This window comes from Epinephelus lanceolatus, chromosome 2 (genome assembly GCF_041903045.1).
Source record: "Epinephelus lanceolatus isolate andai-2023 chromosome 2, ASM4190304v1, whole genome shotgun sequence".
Classification (NCBI taxonomy): domain Eukaryota; kingdom Metazoa; phylum Chordata; class Actinopteri; order Perciformes; family Serranidae; genus Epinephelus; species Epinephelus lanceolatus.
This window is the reverse complement of record NC_135735.1, coordinates 31584148-31610365: the sequence shown is the minus strand read 5'-3', so window position 1 is coordinate 31610365 and position 26218 is coordinate 31584148. Positions and strand designations below refer to the sequence as shown.

At 39.3% G+C, this 26218-nt stretch overlaps 1 protein-coding gene across 1 annotated transcript in view; it reads left to right on the top strand.

Annotated features, from left to right (window-relative positions):
- The first annotated feature begins 5707 nt into the window (after positions 1-5707).
- The window catches only part of ush2a (Usher syndrome 2A (autosomal recessive, mild)), a 256938-nt gene continuing 236427 nt past the window's right edge, over positions 5708-26218 (top strand). The window contains exons 1-4 of the mRNA XM_078160648.1: positions 5708-6465; positions 7131-7345; positions 7467-7685; positions 15596-15764. Coding sequence (XP_078016774.1) covers positions 5839-6465; positions 7131-7345; positions 7467-7685; positions 15596-15764 — 1230 coding nt within the window. The 5' untranslated portion in view covers positions 5708-5838. The remainder of the gene's footprint in view (positions 6466-7130; positions 7346-7466; positions 7686-15595; positions 15765-26218) is intronic.

The following is a 26218-nucleotide window of genomic DNA, read 5'->3' as shown; positions in this document are numbered from 1 at the left end:
TGATTTTAGCGCTGGTCATCGTGTACCACATTGCTTGCATCGTTCGTTTAGGGCAAACTGTACAGTTTCAAAACGAGGCGTGGCTCCAACTGGAAAACAATGTTTTGATACACAGGATGTGCTGAATGTGCATTAATAATCCTGTAACATGCTCATGTTTAACCCAAACAATAAGTAATGTGATTGCAGTTGGTTCAGATCGAGGTCGGAACACGTTCTCACCACAAATGAACTGCACCAGAGTTCGTTTGTAATCAGACCGAGACCACCTCTTCAAGAAGGTCTTCATCTGGTTGTTTTGGTGCGCTCCCAAGTGCGATTCCTGTGTTCACACCTGCCCAAAAGAACTGCACTTAGGGGGCAAATGAACTTAAGTTCTATTGAACTGAACCAAACAGGGTAGGTGTGAAAGTACCCTTAATTGATTTACAAATGGTCATTTGGGGTGAAGTATTCCTTTAAAGTTACACTGTGAAGGTTTCGACCACTAGAAGCTTCTGGAGGAATGTTTTTATTTATTGTGTCCCATTTTGTTTGCAATGAACACACCAATAAGAACATAAATGTGTCAGCATGTATAGAGGCTTTTTTTGTCCTCAGGGGTATATGCAAAACATTTTGGTGAGAAAGACTGAATTTAAACAAAAAGTATGTTAATTTACACCAGTGAAAAGACTCCACAATGCACCTTTAACCTATACACTCATGCACATACTTTTTTTCACATGCTAATATATGTGCATACAAACATACAGGCACACACACTGAAAGAAATCTAAAATCAATGGCATCCAAATGATGAGCTTGCAGTCACCAACATGCTATTATTCAGATAAAATTGTTCTTGAACGCATTAGGCCTAAGATAGTAATGTGTAACATTTACACGCATCTGTGTGTAACATTTCCATATGGACAACATAATATTGTATTTTGCTAAAAAACACACAGCCCGACCATCAATTTATTCCACTTTTCCTAATCAGCAGTGAGGCCAAGGATGTCTCCATACATATTCATGCTGCTCTGGAGACTCAGAGAGACGATACATTTACAGCCCACATTTACCATATTACCCTTAATGTTATTAGACCAGCAAACACAATTTAGCCAAATATAAGTCATACATAAGTAATTTAGAAAATGAGACAATATTAATTGTGCGATCGTCATCCGGTTTTAATCCCGTTTGTGTGATAGCACTTCAATCTCTGGAATTGAATGTGCCTGGCTGAATAAATTAGCACAATCAATGTATGACTAGATTCTCTGTCATGTGGACACACTCTGTGCAAATCTATGCAAATGTCTTATGAGGAGAGGATAAGAGAAACTCTTCTTGGCTAACAAAGCTCTTGATAATCATAGCCTCTCTGACTCAGTGGTGTGATGTCATTTTCAGCCTCTCAGAGGAGAGGGAAGAAGCAAAACAAGGGAACTATGGCTAGGAATGAATAAGAGAGGGCTCCAAATTCTCTCTGGGTAAATGGTCACACTATGTATGTGAATGTTTGCTTAAATGCACAGACGGTCCCTCTCTGCCACTAGCCACGTTTTCTTGATGCCTTTAAGCATTAAAAACATATTATCATCTTGCTGGCCACTGAAGAAAGCCAGGTAACTCCCCAGTCTGCCATCATGACTCAGTTTCTTATTTTCAAATGTATATGCAGGCTGTAAGATTGACCTTGAGACTATTTTTTTTAGTTCATGGTTTCTTTTCTCCACTTTCCCTTTTAATGTCCTCCCTCCACCACCTCCCACTTCATCTTCTCTCCTTCCCTCTTTCGCTTTCTCCTTTTTTCCCTTCTCCACCCCTTTCCTCCCTACCTCTATCCTAGCCCCTAGCCACCTCCCCTCTCCTCCTCTCCTCTCCCTTTGCTCCTCTCTGCCTGGTATTGATTAGAAGGCGAACCTCTAATCTCCTTAAGGTCATTAGGAACACTTAATTAAAACCTAGTTAGAATGCCTTTGTTCAACCAAAGCAAATTGCAGCTGTTCAAACGCGATTAGTATGATAACGTAAAAACTTGTCGGCAGGGAAAAATATAAGAGAGGCTCTTTTTTTGGTAGAAATGTTTACACAATTTAAATGCAGAGCGCTTAAGCACACAGTGGAAGTCTAAAGTACTGTACACTTGAGCTACTGCTGCTGCTCTATGTGTGTGTGGGTGTGTGTGTGTGTTGATGGGACTGTTTATGTTTTGCTAGTGGATGTTCAGCTTTTTGAAACCAGAGGATTAATGCATTTAACTGGCTTAGGTTAGCAGCAAAATAATAATTCATAACAATTGTTTTGCAGGCCTGAAATAAAACAAAGAAAGATGGAATAAAGTAAATATAAATAATATAAATAAATACAATTTAATGGTGCCAGTTTTCTGTCTTCATTTACTCATCAACTCAGATTTTCACGCACAAGCACATGCACACATTTAAATACTTATAACAGAAATATATACATTTTTAATGTCTGCATTATCAACCACGTATCATAGGACATTCACAGCACCTATAGCGTTTGGACATGTTTGCATACAGGGCTTCTGTAATTATAACTCATGTTTAATTGTCACTAAGGCCCAATTAATAGCACACATCAGGCCATCCCTGGTGACTGCTATTAAACTGCTGACAGGGAAAGACACCTTGCCAACTCCTCCTTTGCCTCTCATTCAGGCATCTTGCAAATTAAAGGCCCTAGTTTTAAATATTCCTACAAAATAGCTTGAATTGACTGATTTCAGATCTGCTGTCCTATTCTCCTTTTGAAAATTGATGTTTTACTGACTTACTGACTGATTTCACGGACATTATTAAGAGAAATGTTCAGTTGACAAGTAGACATATTGTTTCTTGAGATACTTCATAAATTTGGATAGTTTGAGTTGTGATGAGGGATGCAATGCAAAATAAATATGCAATGTGTCTTGAAGCATCACTTTATTCATTGATATGGGTTAACCAGTCATGAAAAATAAATACTCTTTGGTTTTTTGTTGAAAAAAAAAAAGGTCTGTTAAGATCAGTTGCGTAGTAGAGGGTATACGCAGGTACACAGGGTATACCCACTTCGTTGTCTGGCAGTTTATACCTTTCAGCCAAAAAGCCACTAAAATATATAGGAGGGTATATCCATGTCCTCCTTGGTAACCTACCCATCTACCTTGTAGTAACACTCACCTCATCAACTACAACCACACCACTGGTTAAGATCATTTATTGTCATTTTTACTAATTTCAGCATTAAGAATCTTTGTCCATTGGAATGGACACAAAAACCCCTAGTAATTTAAGGGGAACACTACCTTAGTTAGGAATTCCAACATGCTATTTCCATGGCTTGGGAACATTCAATCAACAACTGTAAACATAAGCTACTCGAAGCCAGAAACCAGAGAACTAAGTCTCAAACTTGTGATGTCATAGGGTATAAAGTCTGGAGCTGCTCCACTGACAATAAATGGGAGTCTGATTTTGTGGAGCCAGATAATGTTTGTTTTCTGTTTTTACATCCTTTATTCTATCATAGTGTTCCCAGTTTAAAAACAGAAATGTTCCCACATACTCAGCGCATTTCCCTGGGTGCCCAACTGGTGGGTCATGATCCAAAAGTGGGTCGCAGGTCCATTCTAAATGAACTGCAAGTGACTCCCATACTGTCAAGCTTGTAAAAAACACACTTTATTCATAAGTACAGTGAATTTCAGGCACAGAGCTTTTATTTTGAAGTGCTGTTTCCCACTGTAGAGGGAGAGACTAACAGAGAGCTACTTGAGGAAGACAGCAAACTAGCTCGACAACATAACCAAATGCATGTATGGTGCTGAAGGTATTAAACTGTGTGGACCTTGAACTAATGACTGGGGAGAAATCTGGATGCTGTGGCTGGACCATTTGGGAGCCACCGATCTATAAGATCTTTCTCAGTAAATTTTCTATGAAGCAACCTCAGACTTTATACTTGACATCACAAATTTGAGTTTATCACTGTACCTTTTGGATTTAGAGTTGTTTATGTTTATTAATACTTTTGGACATTCTTAGATGAAGTTTGAAAGTGGGCGTAGTTCTCCTTTAAGTATCCTAACTTTTTTTTTTTTGGCTTATTATTATTTATGGATGCATTCAGAGTTGAAATCCACCATGACACTATGTTCCTTTTTAGTGTGTATTTGGAACATAATTGGTTTAATATGTGTTTAAAGCATTTTGAAAAGCACTATACGTAGTGTCAGTGTTTGAAAGCCCAAGTTAATGGTAGATGTTCCCTTCAGGAATTACAAATGAATGAATGACCTCAGTCTATCCATACAGCAATTTAAACAAATTCAATTTTTTGTTTGTTTGTTTTCTCTCATCAGTGCCATAATGCATCACCCCCTAAATGCTGATGTACTATTTAAGTAAAAAATAAATTTGACAGAGAGTCCATTAAATGATTTCCTGCCCACACTCTCTCTGGCTGGAGCGGATCACCGTTGCCTAGCGACGGCAGTAGCGTTCCTCTTGTCTCTGAGAGCCACTTGTCTGAAACCCAGACGAATCCCACGTAGGTGGGGGTAAAGCATTACTAGCAGGCAGGGGGTAATTAGGCTTTTTATACCGCATATTAATGCCTCGCTGTCATGGACAATCTTTAGTATTCTGTAACAGATGCAAAACGGATGTGTCGCAGTGTTTGTTCTCACGCCACCCCCGGGGCTCTCAAGTTTCCGTTACTTGGCTCTCAGCAGTGTAACGCTGTCCTCACCGTTACTTTGCGCCCAGTATCCTGCCGCCTCGAGCGCTGCTGGCCAGATGGCAGCTCGCGGTAATCTCCTTAGCACCGCTTGCCGCATGTTCTGAATGAGAGAGGTACGACACAGGGAGAAGAAACAGGAGCTTTGTCAAGTGCAGCTGTACTGTCATTCAGTTTTTCTGTCACAGTGTGTGGCACAACGACGGACCAAACAACTCAAGTCATGTTTGAAGAGGACTATTTTTTCTTCTGGAGCGACGTGTTGCTGCTGCTGACGGACAGGTGTGTGGAGAAATACAGGTAGTTAGCTTGTTTTGTGCGAGCAGTGCCAGAGCAACAAGTTGAATGTTTGTTGACGCTGCACTTGTGATGGGGATAGAGCTTTGTGCTTGGACTCCACAGCGACAGGTAACCACATATTTTAGCATGTCACAATATCTGCATAGATTTACAAATTTGTTCGGCATATAGGAGACGTTATTAGATACACTGTTAGCTTTCCTATTTTCCAACGGGAACCGTGGACAGGGGGGTCCAGGTAATTCAACACTGGAGATGAGAGCACTGCTGGCCTCTTTTTATGTGTCAAAATGTGAAATTGAAGCTGATAAGTATTGTAATGAAGAGAGGTTTGACCTAAGCTTCAATTTCCAACAAACTTATGTGAAAACCCGTTCAGTTGGATAAAAATCTGAAGGCCAGGTGCCAGAGGAAAAAGGGCATGTTTAATTCAATGGAAAATGAAGAAAAGGGGGAAAGCAATGTAGCAGTATCACTTGAGCTGTGCCTCCATCAAGCTGTACATGATAGTGTAGGCTTTGGCTAGGGAATAGCCTGCATGGCATTTCACTCTCCTCAGATTTGTCTCATGTTGGATTTTGGTCTGACCACGTTCCTCTTTCCTTCTCTCCTCCTCTCTTTTCCCTCTCTAGATTGTGAAATCCTACCTATCATGTGAAGGCTTTGGTTGTGGTTTGTGTGTGGGGGTGTGTGTGTGCGAGGGACGGTGACAGTGTAACAGAGAGCTAAGCTTCGTAGCCTCACCCTAGGGGCACTGGCCTGTAAAAAATGTCCCTGTAACCCTGTAACCATGAAACCATGACAGTCATCACTTATTCAAGCGCTGCTGGAAGGCTTCCGAAAAAAATCCAGGTTCTGGAGCATCCCTCTGCCCCGGAGAATGTTGCAGAACCCCTGTCCGAGCTTCTCGAACCTCGGACCATGCTGGACCCCTCCGAAAACCCGATTCTGGATACCTGTGGGGTCAAAGGCCAGGGATGGATCGAACAGAGAGACGACCAGGGAGGAGCAAAGGGAGAGAAAGTGAAAAGGAAGAGACAAACATGGGGCAGAGGAGTCAGAACAGAGGAGATGGATGGAGGACGGAGAGGGGAGCAGTTTAATTTAAGGAAAAAATGCAACAGGAAAGTTGGAGAAGACCTAAAGAGTGGGGAGAAATGCGTGGTAGGAAAGCACAAGAGCAAAGCTGATGTGTCTGGGATTCTGTCAGCCTCAGAAACAGAAGGTGTAATCAAGCAAATGGACAAAAGGATGGGGAAGAGGAAGAAGTGGCCTGTTTTTCCTTGGATGCTACACCTGAAAAGCTTCATCGAAGGAGAAGAGAAGAGAGAAAAGAAGATGATGAAAGGGATAAGGTGGCATCGTGTCATTCTCTGGTTAATTCTCCTCCTCTTCAGCCTGTGTGCAACACCTGCTTCATCACAGGTAAGTGTGCAGCTGTAATTTCTGATCCAAAGACTGTGGAAAAGTAACTGTTAATAGACAGTATACTGTGTATGGGTTATTTAATGACTATTTAAACAAACCCTGCTGACAGTCATTTAGACATTTTATCTTGTTATGGTAGGAAAAGCACAGGTGTTACTAATAACATAATGATTGATGGTGGCCCTGTTCTATTCAGGTGTCCCAGTAACTCATGACTGTGTGACAGTAAGCCTGTATGCACAATAACAGGACCCTGAAACTGAAGCAACTAAATGGAATTTAGCCATATCAAAAGATCTCCATTGAAAATGGCCTATTGGAAGCTACAAATGAATTCATGTCCATGCAACAAATATGTCAAAAAATTTCCGTGGTCTTATCTTTCTCTCTTTTCATTGATAATTTTATTAAGAACACCTGTCCAAATAAATTTTAAACATTCAGTATATAAAAGGTATGTGTGACAGCAAGAAATTGGCCCACAAAAACACACTCAACTCAATTCTTTAACCCATTGATTGTTGAATTTTATAGAACTTTGAAATAGATTCTCCAAGTTGCTGAATGGTATTTAAAATTAGTATTGTATCCAAATGTTTCAGGTTGCTGCCGACACAAACAGGATTGATTGATATTCATTTTTTAATCGTTCTTATTCTTAGGGACATTTTCCACGAATGGAAAACATCGCTGCCTTCAAACCCATGTCCACTTCTCCCGCTCGTTCCACCTGTGGGGTTCCAGAGCGGAGCAGCTACTGTCAGTCAGTGTCCACCCAGACTGAGCTGATGATGTGTTATCAGGCCTTCTGTGTCCAGGAGTGTCCCTACAGATCCTCCACACCTCCGTATGCCCCACTGCTACTGCCTGCACACAGGTAGGTAGATCAAAGTCATAGTAAGGTCATCAAGGTATTTCACATGACCTCTGACCTTTCAGAACATGTAAAATTAGAAAAACAGAAAAAATATTAACACATTCAAACCTTATCCCACCAGGGGTTCCTGTGTGACTGAAGATGATGTTGACACTCGTCCTGGGACTCAGACAGAGGCTGGAACCACGTCCAGTTCAGAGGGGATTTCTGGTGGATCCAGTAGTGTGCTGTTTCGGCAAGTCCAGGATGGATGTCTGGTCTCTCCCCCCTCACAGAAACTAGGAGCGTTAGGTTCCCTCACCCTGGCACTGTGGATAAAACTGAGCTCTTCTGGAGAGATGTGAGTTTAATTTTTGTAATTTCAGAGAGCCATCAGTCAGTTGTGTAGCGGGATATATGAGGCCTATTTGAGAAGCAGCTGTTCACTGCCGCTGAATTTTAAATTGTATTTATTACGGATGTCACCCTACAGTACAAACAGTATACTGTGCGTGGATCTTATGTCTGTGTCTAAATTATATATTTTTTCTCCTTCAATTCCCTGTACAAAGAAGCAAAGGCCAGATATATAATAGCTCTGTGTGAGTGTGCATGACAGCCAAATGTGGTTTTCTGTGTATGACAGTTCATGCAGTGATTTTAAAATGCTGAAAAATCACATTCGTTATAAGTCAATGCTCTCAAAGTATCCTAATGTTATTGTGTCGTACATATGAGTCACAATTACTGATGTATCATATCAGAGTAGTCCAACATAATCCTGTACTACTGATGAAATATATCTCCCGGCTGAAACCACACTGCTGCTTTGATGTATAGTCAATGTCTGCTCTGATATGATATCTAATATGATTTTCAAACATTGGAAGTGCATTGAAGTGAAAGCACTGTGATATTGATCTAATAACAAGGAGCAATCAGGTCAGCTCTGGTCAGGTCAGTATCACTGTCAGGAAATGTTGGCCAACAACTGGCTGTCATGTCCTACTGTGACATGTTGTGTGTGTGAGAGACAGAGTGTGTGTGAGAGTGTGCTGGTATTTTGCAGGCAGGGCTGGGATGGTGCAGAGTTACACACACTCGGATCAGCTTGCACTCACACACGCACACACAAGGCACAAGGACTCACAAAGCGATCAGTTGGCTGTAGTTGGCAACCCCATCTCCTCCTCCAGCATACAGCATCACTTAAAGTGGATTATTCAGACAACATTGAATGCTTTGTCATGAAACTAAACATAGGCTAGACATACATGAGGTCTTGCTCTTTTTTTGCCGATTGAGTATTGTTAGTTAAATGTAGTTAATGATTTTATGAATGCACTTCTATAACATTGTTGGACTTACAATGGACACTTAAACAAACATGAATTAGCAATAGCTAAGGCCACATACATGCATGCATCCACATGTTTCCCCTTTTTGCCAGTTGGCATGAACAGTTAGTTTGCTGTCCTTCTGCTTGTGACCAGTCTTTCCACAAAATCTTGGGCAATCCATTTGGAAGTTGATTGGCGAGTTAATTGGCTATATTTCAGTCGACAAAAATTCTAAATGTTTTAGGTGATGAACATTCACGACATTTTAGTTAACTTTTAGTTAGTACTTACATCAATATGTTTTCTATGTTTTTTATCTGTAAAGTAACCCAGTAGTCTAAATAATTTATCAGAAATTAGAATCACAGTGTCAGGTTGTCTCAAAAACTTCAACAGCACAAGTAACTAATATGAGATAACCAGGATTTGTACCAGATTTATTGTTCATTTTTACTTTTCGATCTCACTGTGAAGAAGCAGAAATTTGTTCTTAATCAGCAACATGTTAGTCCAAGGTTTAAACTTGTGTCTTCTCTCAGAGTCGGTGATTAAAACTAAACTAAGCTAAACTGCTAAGTTCAGACTGTTTACTTACAGCTCAAACTGAGCCTCCTACCTGCCTGTCAAACAGCATCAACACATAAATCTTTTTGAGTTCGCTTCTGAATTGAATCCTATGAGGAACAGCTGTGACGTCTGATGGCCGGTGGCTACTTGCTCCGCTGCCACTCTGTGGCTAAAAAGCAGAGCTAACTGCAAACAGCGACTGCTGCAACGAACAAACTCCACAAATTCATTCAACAGCTCCAGCATCCACAGTCAAACACACAGCTTCTTATTTACTGCTAAATTACAGCTCACAAGTAGCACCAACGTAGCACGACATTGCTTTGGTGTGTGTGTCTTTGCTGGCTAGCGAAACACTCCGGTGCAGACTATACTGGAATTTACCAGCTCATCACTCATGCACGACTAACATTTTCGTCAGGTCTTGTTTTGCCAATGAAAATGAAACCTAGATTTTATTTAGTCTTAGTTTTGACTATCAAGATCTATTTTGAGCTTGTCATCATCTCGTTTTCATCACAGTAAAAAGGTTGTTGACTAGGGATGCACCGAATATTCGGTAACCGAATATATTCGGCCGAATATTGCAAAAAAACACACATTCGGTATTCGGTGGAATAAGTTAAAAGCAAGGCCGAATAATAGCGGCGTGTTTTGATAACGCAATCAAACAGCGTGCCGTGACAGGCGGAATAAAATGTCGGCAGTGTGGCGATCCGTCCGTCATGGCACTCGCATTTGCGACTAAAAATAGTTTTGAGCGAGCAAAATAGGCTTAAATCATTCAGCACGCTGTGCGAGCAGCCTACAGATTTCAACCAGCAGCAGAAACGAAAGGCGAATCCCATTGGTTGTGGGTTGAACGGGGGTCACAGACACAGACAGTAATGTATTCCTGTCAAATACGGCGGCCATCGGGCTTACCGGGCGACGGAGAAGTCGGCTCCAATAATATCTTCTTCTTGGCATGTGGACTGCCCAGAAGTACCTGAACAGCTGAGCCAGCCGAACACAGACCGTACGTGACATGTCAGAGGAGAAACGAGCCGTTCACGGCCCACAAACCTCACCGCACTTTAGGGACTGTTCTTTACTTGTCAGGGGAGGAGGGTGGCTGGTTGATTCTTATTTTATTTATTTATTTTATTTTGATCCCCCCTATGTTAATCATTTATTGATGCTGTTTTTGAAGTATGAATAAGTCAATAAGTAATTTATTCCATTGAAATATCATTGATGTATTATAGAAAAGTGATTTATCTTTTTATAAATGACAAAAGGCACATCTGTCTCATTTTCGCTGTGGTATCATGATACTACTCAGAACCATGATATTTTCATTGGTATCGTACAGTGGGATCCAATTTTGGTACCGTGACAACACTAATCTGGAGGGGGTTCATCTGCAAAAAACTAATGAAAAACTAAACAACGATATTTGGTATTCAGTACTCGGTATTCAGCCAAGCGCTTAATATTATTCGGCTTCGGCTTTGGCCACAAATGTTCATTTCGGTGCATCCCTATTGTTGACGCAATAGTTTCGTCATAGTTTTCGTCAACACAGTTAACACTGGCCTTTAAAAATTGTTCAGCCTCTAATAAATACTAATACTACACTTTTGACGGATTAATTTCTTAGTAAAATGTTGTGGTGGAATTTTACCAGGCTGTCTTTTAATATGATCAGAAATATTTGGCTACATGTGGACACAAAGAAAGGCACTGCTGAGTCAGAAAATAATTGCATCTTTGTAGATTAAACCAATATTTAAAGTCAGCTGTTGTGGTCTTGTTGAGCTTTCATGAGATAAAAGTCTGTCAACATGCACATATTCCACATCGTGCTGCAACGATTAATGTGACTGATAACTTTGCAGTGGTGACAGGTCTGAAGAAAGCCCTAGAGCAACACTAGACAGGTTTCACATGTATTCTAGTAACGGACTGGATTTTCAGTTTAAATGTTGCTGTCAGTTAAATTCAACTCTGAGAAGGAGAATCAGACAGAGATCAAGTCACTCCTTTAAATTCCATGCTGTGATTTTGTTTGTGAAGTTGTCTGTCTGGGGATTCAGATGACAGACAACTCTTGTTGTCTTGGTTTGCCGAACATGACACCTGTATGGCTGAATGCATCTGAATGGAAGTAATATCTCTCCCCTCTCACTCTCCCTCTCTCTCCTTCTGTTGCTGTCGTTGGCCATCAGTCTTTTGTTGTAGAGACGATCATGGCTGCCATCAAAGAAGCCAGATGAAAGGAGGCCTCTATCCTCACCTCTGTCCATCTCTCCTCACCCCTCTCGCTTTGTCTCTCCCCTTCTCTGTGATTTTACATCCCTCCCCTCATCTGAACAATGAACAGAGCCAGCCACCTGTTTTTACAAATCATAGTTTTTACTACAGCATGGCCATACTTACACATTATGACTGTGAAGTTATGTTTGTATCGTTTGAGGATTCTCATTTTGAGTTTATATTTATTTTTAGTTTGGCCACAAATGTGCATGTAATGATTATCGCAGATGAATCAGTATTTGTTGTCATGCTTTATTTGAAAAACAACAAAAGGTCAAATTTTTTCTTGGCAACTTGTATTTTCCCTATCCATCACCTTACCTTGCCTCAATTGCTGAAACAGATAAGCGAAAATAGAATTAAACGACCACCATTTTTACAATCTATCAAAGCATATGATTTTCAAGATGCTTAAAGTTTGTTGGTTTTAGCCTCTCAAATTTTGATATTTACTGGTTTTCCATGATAGAAAATTGAATATCTTTGGCCTCTAGACTGTTGGTTGGACAAGAACTTCACATTTGTTTACTTGGCCTCTTTAATTGGCATTTTCACTGTTTTCTGAAATTTTAAAGACCAAATGGTTAGTAAATCATGAAATATAATATGCAGCTTAATCAATAATGACATTAATGCTAAGTTGAATCAGGATTTTAACCTATACGTCAAAGTTTAAAGGTCCAGTGTGTAGGATTTAGAGGGATTTATTGGCAGAAATGGAACATGATATAATGAGTATGATTTAGTTTTAGTTTAGTTTTATTATTTGCACGCATAGTAAAAACTACATAGAATCCAGATAAATAATAGAAAAAAAGTAAGGATGTGACAGGAGAGGTCAAGAAGCTATAAGCTTATACAACGGACCTCCCCTCAACTTAAGATAGAAAACTATATGAACAAGAAAAAACAAAATAAAGAAAGAAAAAAATATATATTAAAAAACAAAAAACAAAGTGAAACTAAACTAATATAGTTAAGCTAATCAAACTAAATAACAAATAGCAAGAACACACTAAGTAAATATAACACAAAAACTAACCTACACTGAACAAAAACAACCACAAATACAAGAAACACAACAAGAAAAAAAAGTAGCCCATATATATATATATATATATATATATATGTATATGTATATATATATATATATATATATATATATATATATATGTGTGTGTGTGTGTATATATATATATATATATATATATATATATATATATATATATATACATATATATATATACATATACACACACACACGTATATGCAAGCAACACATACACATAAGCAACAAAAAATAAAAAGACAAAAAAGAACTTAAACATTGTGGATCAAATGTAACAACAATTTCTTTAAAAATATCAAAGACAACTAGCTCTTCACTATATGTACCTTGGAGTTCCATATCTGTACACCACGATATCTAAGAGAGCACTGGCCATGTTTTGCTTTATAAAAAGGAAGATGAAGATGGTCAGCTTGTCTGGTATTATATGAATGAAACTGAGAATTGGATTTAAAAAAATTACTAAACGATGATGTTAAAGAAAAAGGTAGAAACATATATTTATATATAAACACACATATCTGATGAGTGTTTATGTCATATATTGACAAAATGTTAAATTTTCTAAACAGGGGGGCAGACGCCTCAATAGAGTTTGAATAAGTTGCCAACCTAACAAAACGTTTTTGTAATATGTAAAGTTTATGAAGATTAGAAGGATATGTGTTTGCCCAAACAATATTACCATAAATCAAATAGGGATAAATCAAAGAATAATATAAAGTCAGTAAACAAGTGACATTTATAACGCTTCGAACTTTGCTGATGATCCCTAATGACTTCACAATTTTGTTATGAATAAAATGAATATGGGTTTTCCGATTTAAATTCTCATCAACTAAAATGCCTAAAAAACGTGTATGAGATACTTGGGAATTTGTTTTCCATCAACTACAACTCTAACATGATCTCTAATGTATTTCTTGCCCTTTCCTGCAAATATTATGAAATTAGATTTCTTAATGTTTAATGCAAGTTTATTGAGTTGAAACCATTTTGCAACTCTCACCATTTCCTCATTTGTATTATTTATTAGAGTGTGCAAGTCAGTATGTGATAAAATCATGTTGGTATCATCAGCAAACAAAATGGGAAAAGAGAATTTACAAACTAATGAGAAATCGTTAATATAAATTAGAAATAATAAGGGTCCTAGAATGGATCCTTGTGGTACACCACGTGTTGTATGAACTGTATTTGAAACACAACCATTCATTAATACATACTGCTCTCTTTCACTCATATAATTAGCCAACCATTTTAATGCATTTCCTTGAAAACCATAGTATTTTAATTTGGCCAATAGAATATCATGATCGACGGTGTCAAATGCCTTGGATAAATCCAAAAAAATGCCGAGTGCAAATTTGTTGTCGTTCAAAGCTGTGTGTATTTTGTCTGTAAGTTGCAATAGTGCCATGTAGGTAGAATTGTCCTTTCTAAATCCATATTGATGCTCATATAAGATATTATTCACATTTAGATGCTTTAACATTCGGGTATAAATCAATTTTTCCAAAATTTTAGAAAAGCAAGGTAAAATAGATACAGAGCGATAGTTGGTGAAGTTACTTTGATCACCAGTTATTTTTTATATTTTTAATAATCTCTTTTACTTCATTTATTTGTGGTGGCTCAAATTGCAACTTACATGGATATTGTTTTTCTGAAAAATCTAAAGGATTACCCAAACTATTGTTAGTTTTGCTAGAAAGAGAAGCACCCACATCTGCAAAAAAACTATTAAAGCCACATGCGATGTCATATGGATCGGTGATTGATTTATCTCCATTTTGAAACTGAGAGACTGAAACCGATGAGGTTTTCTTTCTTTTATTTAGTAATTGATTAATAATATTCCATGTAGATTTTATATCATTTGTTGATTCTTGGAGTTTCTTTGAGAAATATGTTTTTTTTGCTGAGTGTAAAATATGCACAAATTTGTTTTTATATGTTTTATATTCTTTAGAATTTAAAGGAGTTGGATTTAGAATATATTTTTTGTATAATTTTTTTTTGTCAAGGAAGATTTTTTTAAGGCTTGGCGTAAACCAAGGTTTATGGAGATCATCATTCCTCTTTTCTTCCGTGTATATTCATCTGAAAAATAATATTTGTCAGGTTTACTTTACCATAGAATGAGCCATTTATATCTACATAGTGAGGAGGTCCTTGTCTACGGCGATTGCCATGTTTCACCGCCTTTTTTCTACAATAGCCCAGAACGGACAAACCAAACACTGGGTCTAGATGGGGCCATTTGCGTTTTTGCATCGGCCACCATAGTTAACAGCCCCTCTGTGACCAGAAGTGTGTGAAAAACACTGTGAGACTGCTTTATTCAGTGTTTTTACTGGTTTAAATCATCTGGTCCATTTGTTTTGAAGAGGAAGAGACCTCTGTGGATGATTCGGCTTCCGATAAAAGCCTCCTGAACAATGAAGGGAATCTAAGTTTAGTAAAGGAGCTTGTTAGTTGTTATTTACTTTCTTCTTGCATTTATTATCTCTGTCTGGCATTCTATCTCATTGTCTTTCCCCACAGGCACACACACACACACACACACACACACACACACACACACGCATGTGCAGACATACATACATATGGTCTCTCATGCATATATCTATCTGTGATTTATAGGGTATGTGTCTCTGGGTTCATAAAAGTCATGATTTCCCATAAAATGTCAGTGATGGTGGTTAATATGACACTGTGGGTGTGTGTGTCCGTGGCTACACCCAGTGTAGCAGCTCAAACCTAGCAGTCATGTAAAATATTGATATTCCATGTGTAAATGTCAGAATGAGAGACTGTGTGTGTGAATGTGTGTAGTGGCGCTCAGCTCCATGGGTTTTAGAGTCCACTCTTCCATCCTCCTTCCTTCTGGGTTAAGTTATAACAGCTTATCAATGCCAGATGTTTAAAATGGACTGTCTGAACTGTCTGTTGCTGCTGTAATAATTGTGTTGCGTGTGTTTTTGTTGCCCTCAGGATGCTGCTGGAGAAGAGCTCAGAGGAGCAGTTGTTCTTTTCTGTGACAGTGTCCGAGCAGGCGGTCACCCTGCGGTATGGTCAGTCCAGCAGTCAGACTCCTCTGACTGTCAGCTTCAGAACAGAGGGAAGGCTTACACTGGAAAGGTGGACACACCTTGTTTTGCAGGTAAAAAATATCTGAAAACAAACATGATGCCATAGCCGGTCACTATGATTATGAGCATGAATGTTAATGTGCATCTGTAGGTGAGTTTGTGTGCATGAAATTCAATCAGTCTGCCTTAGAAGCGCCATCAGGTTTGTGTTTAACGGTCTTCATAAGGGTTGTGAAAGCAAAATGGTCTTTTTTTCCCACCACACACATGCTGCCTCTCTATCTTCTTCACTGTCTGTGTTTCTCTTTCATTCTCTGTCCATCTTTTTCTCTTCCTCTCTACGAGTTTGTGGTAATTATACTGGCAAACATCTGCTTTGGCACAGCTGCTGGGGTCAGGGGCACACACATTACATCAGACACACATACGCAGACAGACGATGCCGCACACTTTTAACACAACATTTCAAAACGTCTGTGTCGTGTATGGAAAACTAACTTCAAAACCTCTGGAATTCTTTAGCTTTCACTTATTTAATTTATCTATTTATAGGTCTGTGGTTATTTTCTATGGTTTACTATGTAAAACATGGAAATGGATGTTGTACTTATGTGAGGTTGTTTAATTTGTTGCTGGATATTTTTTAACATCTTAGTGTGGAACGCCATCTTGTTATTCAGGAGTTGTTGTGTTAGACTGGGGATCCTATAAATACAGTTTGGTACATTCAGTTTCAGTATTATAATGTGAGTATAATCATTGAATACTTGTTTACATATTACATTTTTTATAGATAAACTTTGCATCCTTCTGTGTTATTATGGAGAGCCTTGTTGAGCGGTTGAATAAATGCTAAACGCAAAGATGAAAGTTGTGCAGTGAAAAATGGAAAAGTTTCAATGGGAAAACCTTTGTATTTACCATAAGCACAAAACCTCAGGAAACTGCAGATGTGTGGGAGACTTAAATTTACTTATTGTATTACATACACTACTTGTACTTTCTGCAGTTTAACAATGTATGCATTTATTTTCTCTCTTTGGGGTTAGTGCTTTCTTTTTTTCTTCATTTCTCCAGAGTCAATTGACCTAAGTGGTTCATGGACTAGAAATTTTAGAAGGCATCAGAAGTTAGAAATACAAGGCTGTCATGGACCAAAAAAGCTTTCAAAAGCTCTGATCATTCAGAAATGGCAGCTAGTGAAGTGCAGAGAGTCTCGAGGCCCCAAATGAATCCCTGTTTGTGTGCGTGTGTGTGTTTCTGGTCTGTTGAAGAGTATCGTTTTACAGATTACTCCACTGGACAGTATTTCTCTTTCAGCATCTCTGAATAACACCAGGGCTACTTGGGGAGAAAACATGGTCACCATGACAAGCCTTATCATTATACGTGTCTGTTACTTAAGTTGTTTGTTTGTTTGCTTTTTTATCTGTGTAATCTTTTGGCCCAGTTTTATTTGACCTGGCATGATGTTTAATAGGCTTTATTGCATTTTGTCTGCAACACATTTTGTTAACCTCTTTTATTGCCCTTCTCTGGTACTTACTGTGCCATGACATTATACAACCCTGATATTTTATATCATGAATTCTCAAATAAAGTCCATCTTAAATAGTCAAACAACAATAAGGCTCAGGCACCAGTTGGCTGTTATGCACAGACCAACATCTTTTCTAGCAACACCTGATCATAAATAAACTCTCCTTTGCTGTTGTTCTAGTGTTGAGCAGCTGTTTATGCATTAGAATTTGTTACAGCACATCACTCCCTGTTAAACCACAACTTGTCACTTTGACATTTCTATTTGCTTTTTGATCAAACAAACTTGGTACAACAGATTTATTTATGAAAAAAAGAAAAAAAACATTAACTAGAAGGATACTATTCCTTAAATATATATATATACAGAGAGGATGTAATAAAGCTTAACCTAAGGGACATTTGGACGTACAAACATATGTTGATAAATTAACAAATGGATCAGAAATGATCAGAGTTGGGAAAGAAAAATGAAGTTGTTCAGAATCAACAACCCCCCACACTCCCTCTAGCTTAATCCTTAAAGCTACAGTTGGTAACTTTTCATATGTGACTGAAACTGTCACTATATTACCACAGCACTAAGACACAGCACTGAGGAAGATAATGTAAAAAAATCATACTCCTCTGCCTACTCTATTACCTTGTAGCATTTCTGATGGCCTTACTGCATGTGAACGAAATCAATCAATCAAAACTTAAAAGTCTCTAATGCAGCTGTCAATCACAGCTTGCAAACTTCAGGGAGACTGTCAAACTAGGCAGTGCTGTTCAAATATGAATCAAGATTTCATAACCCATTGGCTATTTCTAACCACAAATGTTTTTCAGAAACATTTTATTGTACTGTTTAGCTGTACAATGAGAAGGTTTGTGACCCCATCAGCATGTTGGACAGTTAGACGGGCGTACCAAGCACTGCCCACCAGCTGGACCAACTTTCACATTTTACAACAAAACAGTACACTAAAATATGTGTCTGAAAACACTGAAGGTGAGAAATAGGTAATGCAGTTACAGAATCGTGATTCGTATGTAATCAACGCTGCTTATTTTGACAGTTTGACCGCAGTTCATGGAACGATTGATATGACTGACCGATGTGTTTGAGACTCTCTGGCTGCATTAAAGACTGCTTGGCTCTGATTGGTTGTGGTCATGATCTGATTCTTGCAAATGCCATTAGAGGCAGTGGTTGGGGGAGGAGGGGCATGATTTATTTGCAGACTATCTGTCTCGTACTTCCTTCAGAATACAGTGACAGTTTCAACAAATATGACAATAATTATTTTTTACAAAAGTTACCAACACCTAACAGATATGAAAGTGGTATCGGTCTTTTCATCTTACTTTCAACAAGAAAGCACAGAAGCGATTTTTCCCAAAATGTCAAACTAAGAAAAGACACTAAAATATAAACATATTCATAAGAAGGAACACATCAAAAAAGTGGCCTTTCTTGACTTATGTTTTGTTGTAAATAGATAATAATCTTGGCATCATAAAGCAATTTTTCTATTCTTATTCCGTTATGATTAGAAGTCAGAATTAAAACCTCAAGTTACATTTTTAAAAAATGAGACTGGAGGTGCCCAACAGCAGGCAGATTAAAGAATGTACTGCAAACTGCAGTTTGATTTAAAGCACAATTAAAGGCCAGAGGGGTGCTCCAGGAATGAGGAAGTTATACATGTTGACCAGTACTTTAAATTATTGTACCCAGCCAGAAAACCTAATGTGACAGTTTAGTTTACTGGCTAGCTGACTGGTGTTGATGCCTGGTACAGTAATTTGGCAGTCTACTGTTATGCTGGCTAAATGTAGTGTTGCTTATGGCTCAATTGCTAGCAAGTTGTGTATGTGTGTGTGTGTGTGTGTGTGTGTGTGTCTGTGTGTGTGTCTGTGTCTGTGTGTACAGCATGTGTGAATGCCCTGTAGGGATCAGGTTTTTATATGTCTACTGTACAGTATCTGTGTTTGCTGTACTCGTCCATGTAGGCATGGAAAAGTGTTAGGCTTGCAGGTATTTTGCTAAAAGTGTGTTTCAGTGGTGTGGCTTGGAGGTATTTTGAAACTTTGTGTGTGTGTGTGTGTGTGTGTGTGTGTGTGTGCATTCTTGTGAATCAGTTGGCTTTTCATTTAATGGTATGGTGATGTAATCTGTTTTGACCAGTCAGAAGAATAACATAATCATCCCTGACACTCAAACACCATTCGCATACTCCCATTCTTGTGCATGCACACACTCTTATCAACTCACACACTCACTCCTACACACAGATACACACTCACAGTTCAGCTGTAATTTGTAGCAGACTTGTCAGGCACAATACAGACATTACCCTATGAAGGAGCTGGGCAATTTAGAAACCTTTCCTGCACACATACAGTACACACACACGCACGCATGCACATGCACACGCACACGCACACACACACGCACACACCAGTCATCTGTCGGTTTGAAAAGATCAAAACACCAAAAAGACAGTCAAAAGGAATACGGGTTTCCAAGTGCCAGGAGCAATTCACACACACTGACACACACACACACGCACACATGTATACACATGGTGCCAGGAGCAAGGTGCTGTAGGGATGCTGGTGCTCCCTAGGTAGTTGTCTTATCTGATTATGGTAACGATGTCGAGAATAGTGGAGGAAAAGGTAGCCTGGGGGAGGGAGGGACTGAGTGAGGAGATGGGTAAAGTGAGGGAGGTGGCTCTGTGTTGTTAAGGGATGTTTATGAAGTCAATTTACGGAGGGATTCACTTTCCTGTACATTTCTGCAGAATTTATTACCAATCTGTAGTTCTCCAGAAAATTACCTCTCTTACTGCTGTGGTTGAAGGAGGGATGGGTACAACACATTAACATAACTTGTTCTCTTGATGGGTGTTTTTTATTTTTTATCTCAAGTGCCTCATATACTGTGTTTGCATGAGGACAACATTGGGCACTGACACCTTGAACTCCTGTTTTATAGTATAAAGACATCGTCAGCATTTAGACTGATTCTGTATAAGCCTCACTATTACCATGCAGTTCTGTCAACCACAATCTCCTGGGAAAATAAAGGCTCTATTTACGGCACAAAGGAAGTGCGTCAACCATTGCGTACCAAATCAGGAAGAGGACAGTGAGTTGGTTTTCCCCATGGATGTATAAAGGGACTGGATACAGCGTTGGAGGCAGTGACAGGATCATATCTGTGAAGGTTGCTCAGTGGCGCATGAGGCCAAAAAAGACATATTTCTGCATTTTGAAATCACCTGGATCTTTCGCATCATGGGGCTCATAGAGCAAGCAAACTACAGGCCTTCAGCAGCCAAGCAGCACACTTTCACCAATCAAGCGGCTAACTTTTGCATAAGCACTCTGCTAACTTAAATAGGAATTGAAAAGATTGAATTGTGCAGCTCTTCTAGACTTTCTCAGTGTTATTGGACTGAAAGGATCAAATCCTGATACTGAAACAAATAATTTCGAGGGAGCTGTGACACTCATAAAATGTATCCACTGATATACAGACATCTTTTTCACAATATAACTCTGTGGGAAACAGTCTTTTTGGGCCCCATGGCATCACGTGATGGACCCGGATATTGTAATTTATTATGTAAAATTGTCTTCAAAGCTGGACACTGTTCCTAGGGACTTGGTTTTCCCCAGTGCCTATCAGTAGCTTTCCAGTTATCAAAGAGTATCCCTGTAAGTTCTTTGCAGCTACTATCCCCAGTACTGATAATGGTGGATGGTGAAACAACCGAAGTAACTGTGGAAAACAAATTGCAGTGTGTCCTTTGTTGTTGGTGGTTGCTAGGCTCTGAGGAAAGAGAAGAGTGATCAGGTTGTCTTTGGCGGCAGCGCAGCAACAATAACACCACTTGAAAACACTCGAGGAGAAAAGTAAAAAGGTGTTTGTTTCCACTTTAAGACAAAGAGTAGGTGAAATATTCATAGCACTCCCATTAGGAACACCACACCCAATGAAGTGGTACAGGCCAGGCCAAATGGAGGGCTGGTTCAAGACTGCAAAGTTATTGCCTGTTTTTGTTTATTGTCATGAAAGTAGAGGGTCTTGTTATTGTCATACCATTATATGACCATTCCAGTGCAAATGCTGCACTATTGAGAGGCACAGGCCTTTGTAGAGTAAGCGAGCTAATGAGGGAGGGACAGAATAAATTAGTGGCTGTCAGGGGCCCTGTACACCCCAAAATTTTTCCAGTTGAAAGGCCAGGCGCTTTTCTGAAAACCCAGCAAGGAGCGCTTGAGAGTCAGGGGAGGAGGTTTGGCTGGTTGATTCTTATTTAATTTATTTATTTTATTTTGATCCCCCCTATGTTCATCACTCATTGATGCTGTTTTTGAAGTATGAAGAAGTCAGTAAGTAATCTATTCCATTGAAATATCATTGATGTATTATAGAAAAGTGATTTATCTTTTCATAAATGACAAAAGGCACATCTGCCTCATTTTTGCTGTGGTATCCTGATACTACTCAGAACCATGATATTTTCATTGGTATCGTACAGTGGGTCCCAATTTTGGTACCGTGACAACACTAATCTGGAGGGGGTTCATCTGCAAAAACTAATGAAAAACTAAACTTCGGTATTCGGTACTTGGTATTCAGCCAAGCGCTTAATATTATTCGGCTTTGGCTTCGGCCACAAATTTTCATTTCGGTGCATCCCTAATTCTTGGTGACAAGAAAATAATGTCAAACATATGGCATAGAAGCTCAGCGCCTTGTTACGCTGCTGCCGTTTTCTTTGTATAGTGTAAATACGCAGCGCTCCTATTGCAAACAATTAAAAAAAGGAGAAGAGCAACAATGTGAGACAATAAAGTCAGAGGGCAGGGACAAAACTTTGCATTGGTTTACATGATCTTTTGTGCTTACTCTAAATAATTTTTAAAACAACTTGAGGATATTTCCTTTTTGTGTGTGCATCTTCTTTCACTTTGGGCAATTGTGTTATTTTAGTGAAATTTGAAGAAACAAAAATATATATACATAAAAAGGTGAGAGTTGAAGATATATGTTAAGTCAGGGTTTAGGGGAAATGTTAAAAGATGGTTTCAGTGTAAAGAGAAATGGAGAGATGAAGAGAAAGAAGTGGCAAAGAGAGACCACAAAAGATGGAAAGAAGAGAATGGAAGGGAGTTCACAATTTAAATAGCTTTGGAGTACTATCTTTTGGAGTACCAGTGATTGACTGTGTGCCTGGAGGACCCCCAGAGGGGTCCGTCTGTTAGTGCCTGAGCAAATCAGCATTATCGGATGAGGCAGTGGCAGGGACAGCCAGTCACACTGGTCCCATCACGACTCAACACGGCCGTATGAATGTTTAACACTTGTGCATACGTACATTTACACACACTCTCTGTCTTACTGTTAAAGACACAAACACACAGCACCACACAGAGAAACAGCTGGTGATGTCTTCTTTCAGAGGGCTCTTAAATGTTGCTTAAGGCTGAGAAAAAAAAGAGAAACAATTGTTAAGAAAAGATGCAAAAAGAGGGCAAGTGGGTCAATGTGTGAGTGTCATCGGGAGTTAAGGTCAAATCAAGATTACAAAGACACACACACAACCGTTTTTGTGTTTATTGGAAGGAGTGAACTAGCTGTTCCTATCTAATCTACAATTTGTTCTCTAGACCCTGACAGCTCATCTGCTCCACTACTCTGCTCTCAGACACTTTGGCTGCTAAAACTTCGACTGAATGCCATAATAAGCTTAATGAATGTTTTCACGCACAATTACACTGTAAGACTCTGGCCCGTGTGTATGTCTGTGTAAGGACTGGTCTGGTCTTGGCAGAGGACGACTAATTTGCACCGACTATTCTCGTACAGTCTTTCCTTCTCTCGCCCTCTTTCTTGCATAGATGCATGTGCACATGCCTCATCGCCCCACTCTATCTGAGATGGATTTTGTCTTTCTTTCTCATTCTTCTGCCTTTCTCTCCTCTCTTCTTGGTCTGTCTCTACTGTGTCCTTTAATTTCTCTCTCATTCCCACTCTCCTCTGCACCCCTCTGGATCTATTCATTCATTCTGCTTATCTACCTTGATCCTAATCTAGGTTTAGCATGACTCTGACACTGTGGTGGAACACGAGTTACCAGTGCCTTTAGTTAAACCTATAGTCACTATTAACATAGATATAGACAGGGTCTGAAATTAGCACCGCCACCCGCTAAATGTGGGTAAATTGTTGGCAGTGGCGGGTAGAATCGTCAGGACATCTGCCAATTTGGCAATAGGGGAAAACGTGCAACAGAGACACGTTTAGTTTGGTTAGCATATTATTGGATAGAGCTACACCTTTGAAAGTGCTCCCTACTGCTGTATGACAGCAACACTATGGGCTGTAGAACTATTTGTTTTGACTGACAGATGAATTTCACCAAATTCTAACCAACAATCCTCAATAAAAAGGTGTGCACACATGCATACATGCCCACTTGTTACTGTATTAGCTTCACTACCTCACATTTCAGTTTCATCTGAAAGATTTGCTCAGTGCGTAGTGAGTTTGTATTCAAACAAGAGGGAGAGAGTGATGTTGGATGAGCTCAGATTGGATCGGAGCAGGGCCGGGGAGTACTTAATTTCAGACTGTGGATATACATGTAGACAATTTCTTGCCCTCTTAGCCATAAGTTCCACTTTACTCCAGGACCAAGATACTTGAACCTGACTAAGTTGCTGCATCAGTTTGAGCCTTAAAAATTTGCTTTGCAGAAATGGAAGCTAGGGGCTGAGGTCTTCTGTTGATAGCCACTCTTATACATGTGACCAGTAGTCCTCTATGAGTGACACACACATACAGACTCACAGCACACTGTCTCATGGAGTTATCCTAATGCTTTTCTCTCTGTCCCACCTAGAGTGACAGAGACAGATTGTGAGACAGACTGAAAGTTAATGTGTGTGTGTGTGTGTGTGTGTGTGTGTGTGTGTGTGTGTTTTATACACTGTATGTGCATACACTATGTGTGCATGGAGGCACTTTCTGTGCATGTTTCCGCAGGCTCTATGTGTGTGTTTGCATCCATGTACGTGCACTAAATACAGTATATTCATGTGTGTGTATTTGCGATTGTGTGCATGTGTGTGAAGGTGAGGCAAGGTTGTTATGTAGGGGTGAAGCAGACACCTCTATGGTAGCCCTCTGCCCGCTGGCACAGGAGGCGAAAGGGCACGAGACTGGCATCAATTACATAGCGAGAGAGAGGGAGAGAAAGGTGTGTGTGTGTGTGTGTGTGCGGCAGGGTTTGAGATTTTCTGTCTTAAAATCCATTTATTTATTTATTTTACATCAGCGTTCCATGCCAGTGTGCAGTCTGGTCCAGCTTAATAGAGAGAGCAAGGCACTAACACGGCTAGGGTTAGGGGTTTCATTCCCACCGGAGCTGTGAGATATGAGTGCTAAAAATGTATGCGTCAAGGGTGCTGCAAGGTGCTTTGGATGAAATGATCCACCTAAGAGCATATGTTATGTTAACCTGCCCTTTCTAGATATATCCACGCTAAAGTAGAAGTTGGACGGCATAGGTTAGTAACCCTATTAAGAGCAAAAGAATCTTAGAAAAAAAATATTCTTATAAAAAGAAGATGCTCAGCAGTGGATATCAAAGTAATGTTGCTGTCTGGTGGTAGAATTCTGCACGCACCTGCTGAGACTGGAACCCGGCCCGTACCTGTGTGTTTCAGACCAGATCAGACTGAACCTGACTTGTACTTCCTCAGCGATAGTGATACATTTTCTTTTTTTTTTGTCTTCCCTACAATTATAAGCATTTTTTTCCAGTTCTTAAGCTGAATGAGCAGAAAAAACTATGCTGCTATGTGTTGGTGTCATTTAGGGAAACACTGCTTCTGTCCTCTGCTCTCTGTGTTGGTGTTTTTACAGAGGGCGGGGCTCAGCTCCTGCACACACACTGGGTCTAAAAAGTTATGTCGGGCCAGTAAATTATATCAGCTATCGAGTAGCTGAGACTTTGCTCTGCTTTGCCCGTGTTTGTCTTGAACACTGGCTGGTTTGACTGCAAGGTAAAATCTAACGCTAGCTTGACCACAGTCTTTGTCTTGGTCAGCCAAGCTAGGTCATATCCTGCCGTCCTGTGCTTCTTGTGTGGTTGAGAGGGAGAGTCTGATGTTTCTATATCAAGCCAGCTGTCAATTGCATCTTTGTGGTCAAATCACCTGTAAGTGCATTGAAACGGCCCAGGTTACATGTATGCCTACATGTATGACTACATGTAACCAGTGGACTCTAGTGTTGTCTGCGTTGTGTTGATGTAAGAGGCCCAGACTGTGGATATCTTGGGAGGCGATCTCTGTTTATTCCTGACAACACGAGATAAAAACAACCAAAATCCTATGTCAAATACAACCATATAAAGTAGTAGCAGTATAGTCAATATGTGGAGTATCAGACACTCCACATATTGACTACAGAGGCCTAAGTGTGACAAATTTTGTGTAATTATGATACTTAATATTACAAATGTCCATTTGACTTTGTTACACATATTACTGCTGTATAATTGACCCTGTTACATCCATCTGCAGTAAATATGCATGAAGATAATAAATAATAAGTATATATGAAGATAAAATTAATAGAATTATAATCACAGGAAGTTACAACACCTGTGTTCCCTATAAGTTAAGAGATCCCACTAAATTGTGAGGAAAATAACATTTTTTTTGATGTTGGGTTGACAGTGAACATTATTGTTGGATCCTGCAAAAAAAACTTGAGGAATTTGACACTTACAGCTAAATTTAGAGCAGAGCAATCTCAGATGCACAGATGTGAAACACTTTATTTTAAAAAAAGGATGCATTGTTTTGTTTTGTAACTGTTGTGATAAAAAATAGCACAGTGTTTCATTACATTAAATTCAATGATAATCATTATTTTTTTTTATTTTTTTCTCTTTCTTTTTTATTTTTTATTTTC